The sequence below is a fragment of the Gambusia affinis genome, linkage group LG13 (genome assembly GCF_019740435.1).
Source record: "Gambusia affinis linkage group LG13, SWU_Gaff_1.0, whole genome shotgun sequence".
Classification (NCBI taxonomy): Eukaryota; Metazoa; Chordata; class Actinopteri; order Cyprinodontiformes; family Poeciliidae; genus Gambusia; species Gambusia affinis.
Window position 1 is genome coordinate 14,229,222 of NC_057880.1, and position 8,237 is coordinate 14,237,458.

General features: G+C 38.4%; 2 protein-coding genes across 2 annotated transcripts; one reads left to right on the plus strand and one right to left on the minus strand.

The window, feature by feature from the left end:
• Positions 1-386: 386 nt before the first annotated feature.
• Positions 387-2,167, minus strand: marveld1 (MARVEL domain containing 1). Its single transcript, XM_044136584.1, has 2 exons — positions 1,729-2,167; positions 387-1,590 (listed from the first exon to the last, which is right to left on the minus strand). The coding sequence occupies exon 2, from the start codon at positions 1,469-1,471 to the stop codon at positions 974-976; it is 498 nt and encodes a 165-aa protein (XP_043992519.1). The 5' UTR covers positions 1,472-1,590; positions 1,729-2,167; the 3' UTR covers positions 387-973.
• A 276-nt stretch (positions 2,168-2,443) lies between these two features.
• On the plus strand, positions 2,444-7,887 carry LOC122842581 (arginine vasopressin-induced protein 1-like). The gene is made up of 3 exons (XM_044136583.1): positions 2,444-3,173; positions 5,497-5,870; positions 6,200-7,887. The coding sequence occupies exons 1-3, from the start codon at positions 3,042-3,044 to the stop codon at positions 6,456-6,458; spliced, it is 765 nt and encodes a 254-aa protein (XP_043992518.1). The 5' UTR covers positions 2,444-3,041; the 3' UTR covers positions 6,459-7,887.
• The last annotated feature ends 350 nt before the right edge of the window (positions 7,888-8,237 follow it).

Here is an 8,237-nt window from a genome sequence, read left to right on the forward strand (position 1 = left end):
AAGGGATACATTGCTATCATTAGAAATATTATCTGTAGAAATATTATATAAAAATTATATTATCAAAAGCTTAAAAAACTAAAAAGTCAAACTCAGAGTTTGACCTTTTACTCTTTTTAATAAAGATTATTATTTATGAGGTCAATCCAAAGTCATAAGATCCTAAGCAAAATTTAGATAAGGTCCTGCTTACAAAATATATTCTGTCACAAATATACTATGTCTGCTTTGCCTCGAAATAAAAATCCAAATCTGGAAAAGACACTGAATCTCAAGTTAAAAGTGTGCAAGTTTCAAGTTGAGTGGGATTTCTGTTGTGATTTTAACAAAGAATTAGCACTGTGCATGGTTGCATTTAATAAAATTTAGTAAAGTAAAGAAACATCTCATTGATCCTCAACCAGGGCATCTTTATTCATATTCTCTAAAATTATATTAGGAGCATATTTGTTCAGCATACAGCACCGTTCACATCCAGGAGGTTGTAACTGTTACCATCTTGAAGGCTGAAACTGGATGTTTGCAATAAAGACAAAAGAAAAACCGTTGTGAGTTGATGTCTGTTATCTGTAGAAAATGTCATTATACAAAAAAATGTGTAAGAAGATAAAAAAATAATTGTTATAATAAATCTGCAGCATTCCGATGATTTAGGACTTATAGTTAAAAGGCATATTAAGGCTATTTTCCATTAGGATTCATATAAAAATGCTTCTCAAGAAAAATTCTGCATTATTGTTTACACTATTGTCTGTGATGGAAACGGCAGTAATACTGAGACATGTACTCCAACCAATCAACCCCTCTCAGGGGGTTCTTGACCTTTGTACCTGGAGCTGCTTTTCATGCAATAACAGCCCCGATGGGAGACAGTAGAGGCAGTTCTTGAGTAAAATTACAGTGAAGGGAACTATTCCTCATCTTGCAGTGGATACTCCTCTTCCATCCCTCATCTCAACCTGATTCAGTGTCGTCAGATGACAGTCTGTTCTCCTCGGCTCTTCCTGCACCCTCCATAGATGATCGACAGGAGGTAGCTCAGGCAGCACAGACAGGCAAACACAGCCGCCGTCAGGTAGACCTTATACAGGCAAGAGTGCTGGTACTGGTCCAGGTTGCAGTAGGAGTAGCTCTCCGTCTTGTAGAACATGACTCCGATGGCCGGCAGGTAAAGCGCGGCGGCGGCCACGTCGTGCGTCAGGTTGGTGCAGAGCCAGCGCTCTCCTCCCAGCAGAGGAACCAGGTCCTGCTTGTCCAGGAGGGTGATGAAGAACAGGGCGAGGGTGAGGAGCCAGAACAGGACAGCGACGAACAGGACAAAGTGGATGGGGCCATCGTACTTGTTGGCAGCAACTGTGATCCACAGCCCAGCTCCGAACACGATCTGCAGGATCCGGGTGATTCCCAAGAAGCTCCGGAGGAACTTGGAAATGTTGCTCCTCAGCTGAGGCTGGGGAAGCTGGGGTGCCATCTCTCTCACTCTCTTTTCGTTCTCTCTCTGTACTCAGTTCTCTTCTCCGCTCAGACTTGAGCTTTTTTCCCCCCTTCGTCTCCCGAACAGGGCGGGTGCTTTTTGCCAGCAGCAAACAGCTGGAGAAAAGATGGTGAAAAAATGTGTAAGTAAAGTAATATTCACAGGAGAATCTGAGGTCCAATAAAAGAAACCAAAGTTTGGGAATAAAGAAGGACTCTGTTCTTTCCACAGCCCGGGGTTTTGAAATGACAAACCTTCTTGCAGGGTATGTTTCGTCTTTTCCGTTTCCTCCGTTGAATCCACACTATGTGGAGGGGGCGTCTTGTAATTCAAACTTTACTCCTCCTCAGACTCGCAGACGCAGGACAGAGAGGCCATGAACGTCTTTGTCCAGATCCATCAGTCATGCTGGGAGTGGCAACTTTGCCTTGGAAATCAGGATAACGGTGCTCGGAAACAGGGATTTCCAAGTTTAGGAAACACATAAACTTACGTTTAACCAATTTCTATTGGCAATGAGAAAGCAATATCATGATAAATAATATTACCATTATTTATCATGATATAAATAACTATTAAATGCCTGTTATTGTTATTACTACTACAATTAAAACGTGAATGGGGAAAAGGGTGATTTGAAAAGATTTAAATCATATATTATAGATTCAATAGACATAAAGTGAGCTATTCAAGAGTTTGTTCAAGCCCTAAGTTAAAATGTAATTTTTAAAAAATAATTTTCTGTAAAATTGTAACGTTCTGAGACACAGAATTTAGGATTTTATTATCTCTAACCCTATATAATAAAAATTACAAACATATATTTCATTTTATATGTAATGAAGCTATATCATATGAGTTTCACCTTTGACAGAACATGTCGAACTTTTACACATATTCTAACTTTTTTGGTGCTTTTGATATGATAGGAGTTGACCGAACTTGGTAGAAATATGCTCTATGGAAAAGAAAAGGTTATTATTTATATTTTATTTTCTTTATTCATTTAATTTCTAACAAGGACCTTATTTTCATAATGTTTCACGGTGTGTCTCAACGAAACCGCCCCTCACAACATGGCAACGACATCGACGCACACACGGACTCTCGGTGTTTTCATCCATGTACGTAGTAGTTGTTTTCTCCCAGTTAATGCATATGTACCATTTTAGATAAATCTAGAAGCCTATGTGGAGTTTAATCGACTAACCAGTCTGCATCGTTGTTTATTTGACTGGTCACCATTGGGATTTTTCTTAATAATGCCAGCTCTGTTGATAGAGCGCCACTGCTCATGAGCTCTGCATGCGTCATCCCAGCGCAGGATCCTCACATGTTACTCTCTCTCTCACATTAATGACAGCCGCTCCTCGCTCCAGCCAGTCTCATTGACGTCAATGAGCTTACGACCTGAACGCCCGACGTGGCCAGTGGGCGGAGGTAAGCTCCATCCACACCCCTCCAGACTCGTTATTGGTTGAAATAGCAAGTTTCGCCAGACTCCAGAGGCGGGCGCCTGCGCGTTGCGCCATTCCTATTAGTCTACGTTTACGTCATTGATTTATAAATGACACTCAACCCAAAGGAGCCAAATCAAAGCTCCACAAACAGAGCTGCACCAGTGTGTCGGCGCCTGCTGCGGTTTCTGCTCTATTTAATAAACAGTGGAGGACCAGGGAGAGATGGACTAAATCTTCAGGTAAGCCCCATTATTGTTATTATTACTATTATCATCATCATCATCATTATTATTTTTCACACAATCAAACTTTTCATCCTTTCCTTCTGAAAGTAGTGTGTTGAATAATAGTTTATCCCATCAATCTCCATGCAACTATTGTATACTTCGTCAAGTTTAAATGCACAGCATATTTCAGCAACAAGTCAGTTCAAAGTGCCTTAAGACAATTTTTTTGCAGGTCGTGGTTCTCTTATAAAAGAACAAACGTGGAGTGTTAAATGTTGCATGAGCTGATTGCAATCATTGACTCAGTTGTGAAACCCGTTGAACCAGTTAATGTATAATAGAGACAGTATTCTGTGTTCTGGCTTCATGGGCACAGAGACTGTGCAGCTTGCAGCTCAACTATAAGAGGATGCAAAACTCACTTTGATTAACAAACTAGTGAATAAGGAGGAGCTGCTTTAAACATGTACATCTTTAAAATTATCTGCTTGAAATAAATGACTTCTTATTACTTTAATAATAAGAATAAATGTGAAATAACTGGGAAAGGGGTGAATGTAGTAAAGAAACACGCAGTGCCATGAAAAGTATGTCAATTCCTTGAATTTCTTTATTTTATTTGTTCAGGGTGATGTGCAGTGTAGCATGAGTTATCCATCACACATCCTTTTGAATGTTGGTTTCATTCGAGCAGAATAGGGTTCTTCCACTAATTTGCCATGCCTAATACTGGTGGAAAATGCATGCAGTTTTCTTTTCTCTCTTCCATAAAGACTAGGTTTGTGGAGCGCACTGCTGATAGATTTTCCCACGTGATAGATAGAAGCCTTCCTGCTTCTCTTATTAAAATTCTCCTCACGCGGCCTCTTTACATAGACGAAAGTCCAAAGAGCAAATTTTACCATGCACAAGCTAAATTATCTTTTTTCTTACGCAGCAAACCATCTTTACAAAAAAAGGCATATTACTCAGCAAATACCCCCACATGCAAGCTCTATTTAAAAAGGCTGCAGGTTACTATACCAACATCAGTTGAGTTTGTTTGACCCCATTTTAGGAAAGTTGCGCTGTTTTAAAATATAGAGTACATAACGTGTTAAATCAAATACCATAGCAGGAATATAGACCTATTATTTTTGTAGTGAGACGCAATATTGAATGTTTAAATAGAAGAACTGGTTAAAGTAGGAGCCTAATGACCTGCCTGGAGCCTCAGCATACAGACCCCTGGTGTGGATGGTTGTCCATGTCTTGGCAGGTTTGCAGCTGTGTCAGAGAGTTTTTATTTTTAGATGATGTGCTGAACATAGCTTTATGAGATGGACATTACTTTATCTATTCCTGCTTCATTCTTCTCTATAACTTTCTCCCTGTCTGTTGTGTTTCTTAGGTCCTGTATTTATTTTGAAAATAAATTCCACTCAGGAAGACTCTATGTGTGTGTGCGCTACCCTATCCTCCACTGTTTTGTGCTGCATCACATAAATATAACATACTAAGAAAGTATATTGAAGTTTGTGTTTTTCATATTGCAAAAATAGGAAAAAGATAATGGTGAATTGCTGTTTTTTGCAAGGCACAGTATGTTTTTTTATTTATGCATATGACTACGAACTCAAAAGTAAAAACTTTGGGAAAATAAGTTACATGGACGGTAAAAATATGTTTCCTGATGAAGCCACATTTTTATGATATGATGTAATATTCTAGTGTATTTGGAAAAAAAGAAACACTCAGCAGTAATTAGAAATGAGAGTACACTTTGTGACTTTAAAATAACTGGCATTTACCAAATTAGTGATAAACTGACATTTCAGGAACCTCTCTGACTTTACATTCTTGGGTTGTATTCTGTTGTCTTATCTGTTGTGTAAAGAGAAACTTTGTGCTCCATTTCTTTAACATATTTTCATTTGAAAGCACTCTGAGCAGAAAGCAGTCAGTCAATTGTGACTTTTGCCATTCAATAAGCACCAAGTTGTGATTGACCCACTTTCTAACGGATGTGCGTAAAGGCAGACAAAGTTACCATCTGAAGTGTAATGGGCTTTAAAGTGCTGATGGTCACTTGCCTTCAAGCTGGATTAAAGAGTCGGAGCTGACTGGAGGATTCTCAGCCAAATGACAGCTGCTGTCTTGTGGTTTTACTTATTCCCTTGGAGTGAGGATGTGGTTTTGTACCCATTTCCTGGCTCAGCAGGACTCACTTCTTTGTCACTGATAAAGCACCAGAAGCAGATAAATTTGATGAAGTCACTTGTATATGCCCTTTTAAACTTTTCTTTTTTGGTCAACACATTTATCTGAAACAATTCCTCCTTTATTCTCCCCGCAGAATAAAGCCTGTGTAAATCGTGCGTCTGCCACCTCTACCACCTCTCTCTGGATGGATACCAGATCTGCCTCCGCTTCTCCCTCTGTAGTGGCCAGTCCTTCCTCCTTGTGGCGTCTGGCCGAGAGGAGGAACAGGAAGTCTGGCTCAGGAAACATTTTCAGCACCGTGAACCTGTGGCAGCTCCAGAGGTTGTTTAGGGCAGCTGGAGATGAGGATGCTGAGCAGAGGGCCCAACTCGTCTGGGGACGCAGAGACGAGGCTGAACTCGCTCAGGCCTTGATAGCGCTTCGGAGTCGAGGTCACCGCAGAGCGCTGAGGACCAATGGGAGAGATGCGATGGGCTCGCACTGGCTGCGAGCCTTCAGTCACCTCAGGTACAATCACCCACATATCAGGGAGGTAATGATCTAAGTCTCATACCCAAACAAATATCACATGGCTTTCCTCTTGCTAAAACACACAATCAGCAACAAGATGGAAATAAACATTGATTATTAATAGTCACCCAGGGTTGCCTATGACAAAGTACAAAAAAGACAAAGTGAATTTCCTCAAAGAGGAACAATAAAGGTTATTTGTATTTCTATTGTGTTCTAAAATTGGCTGACTCTCATGTTAATACCAATATATCATGCATTGCTATATACTAAGCTTTCACCTGTAATGACCATTCTCATCTCTAACAATGATCTCTGTTGCTCAGGATTGGAGAGACCTCTCCGAGAAGACAGGGAAAAGACACTGGCGAGGACAGGGATTTTAGAGCCGAGACAAAGAGAAGTCCGGAGTCCTACAGACACTCCTCATTTGAAGCGACTTCAGGAGAGATTGGTGCAGAATCAGTGCTAACTGAGATACAAAACCCTAATGGAAACTTTGACAGAGCGACTACAACCAGCTCAAGAGTGAGGAGGACAGGAGAAAGCAATCCAGAGAGATACTTGCACCGAATACTTCACTGAGAAACAAAGAACAGGAAAAAGTCCAGGACAGGACAAGGATGTGTATGTTTGGCCTTTCTTTTGCTGCTCTCTCTCACTGAACTACCAGCTGTTGGAAATGCAGTTGCACTAGATTAAACCACAAACTGATTCAAAACATCTCACAGCTTTAAATAGTGGTTGTTGCCCAGAAACTAGCTTATCTTTGTTCTTAAATTCATATTACTAGTAACACTAAGATAAAATTTGTTTGATTTTCATTGTCTACCATTGTCTGCTTATCACAACACAATGTAATAGAAGGCCTAATTATACCACATTACCATAATATTTCCTTTTCTACTTTGGTACAAGAATATTTGTAGTTTTCAGAAAGCACAACTATAAACACTACAAAGAGATCCCTTTTTTTTTTAATATAATTTATTGGTATTGTCTCTTATGTTAATGCAATGTTTTCATAAATCTTTTTTCTTTTTATTTTGAAACAAATAATTTCCAAATCAAGCAAAACACTCCTACATTTTAACCTCACACTTGCTTTCAGTTAGCTATTCTGGGTTCTTTTTCTGAGTATTTGAACCTCATAGTTCACATTGTTCCTAACTGAAAGGGAATTTAAAACTGAACTTTTGAAATGTTTAAACAAATTTAAAACTTGGATTCAAAAGATAGCATGTTTTACAAAGCTACATTATCGTCTGGCTGCCTTACTTGTTATAGTGCTCTCTGTTAAATTAAAGGGACTTGTATCAATATATTTTTGTCAAGGAGTACAATAGCTACGACTAACACATAGTTTCATATGAAATACCAAATGGCACTTCATTTGAGCTGGTCAGATTTGCGGCTAATTTCTAAAGGCAAGGAGGTCAAAGTAAAAAAACAAACAAAAAAACAACAAAAAACAATAGAAATATTTTTTTAAGAGCAGTCCTTCACTTGATATCAATAGTTCTGAAAATTGTGAAGCTTTACATCAACTCCAGGCTCAGGTAATAAAAGGAAAAGGAAATCACTTGACAGACTTTATTTTTGGGAGGTAACCACTGAGGTAAAAACTTAATTTGCCCCAAAAATATACACATATTTTTTTAGCTTGATAAATCATACAGTACATTAGTTTGTACCTTTGATATCTATTTATAACTCAGAATGGTCTTTTTTTTTTTCAACAATAAGCAAATTGTCAAATAAACCTTTAGAGGTTCTATGCTAAATATCACAGTAAAGGTTATAATGTGGGGGGATTTATTCTATTCTAAAAACTAACCTCTGATAGTGAAATTTCTGTTATGCTGAATAGAGTGTGTTATAATCAACAGCTGGCCTAATGAGAACATGTGCTGTAGTTGATAAAGTAGAGACATCTTGACCTAAAAAATGTGCATTATAATAAAAGGTTTTTCTTATGAATAACGACATTTATTCATTTATTTATTGTATTTTATCTATATATAACTATGCAGAGCATGTATATAAGAAAACACTCCATCAAGTGTTTTCCTCTAGAGGGCAGCATATGTTTCTATTGAAACATATGCTGCCCTCTAGCGCTCATGTTTATTTGTGTTATTCACACAGCTATGCCAACGTTTAGACATTAGATGGCGCAAAATGTTTAGTTTTGAAGAAAAAAATAAACCTTGGCAAGAGTTGGAATTGGAAATAACTCAAATTTTTGATTTGTCTCAAACTTTTTACCAATAAAACTTTACTTGGTAATATAGACCTTTTAGAAAATGCATAAGACTTTTAGAAATCTGTAACAAATGGGCTGTTTTATGGTTTACTTGAATG

What these genes read in the sequence shown, in the direction of transcription:
- marveld1 (XM_044136584.1), bottom strand. Translation starts at nt 1,471, where the DNA reads ATGGCACCCCAGCTTCCCCAGCCTCAGCTGAGGAGCAACATTTCCAAG.
- LOC122842581 (XM_044136583.1), top strand. Translation starts at nt 3,042, where the DNA reads ATGACACTCAACCCAAAGGAGCCAAATCAAAGCTCCACAAACAGAGCT. An exon ending in GAGATGGACTAAATCTTCAG is followed by an intron (nt 3,174 to 5,496) that starts GTAAGCCCCATT and finishes TTCTCCCCGCAG; the next exon opens with AATAAAGCCTGTGTAAATCG. An exon ending in CGAGCCTTCAGTCACCTCAG is followed by an intron (nt 5,871 to 6,199) that starts GTACAATCACCC and finishes TCTGTTGCTCAG; the next exon opens with GATTGGAGAGACCTCTCCGA.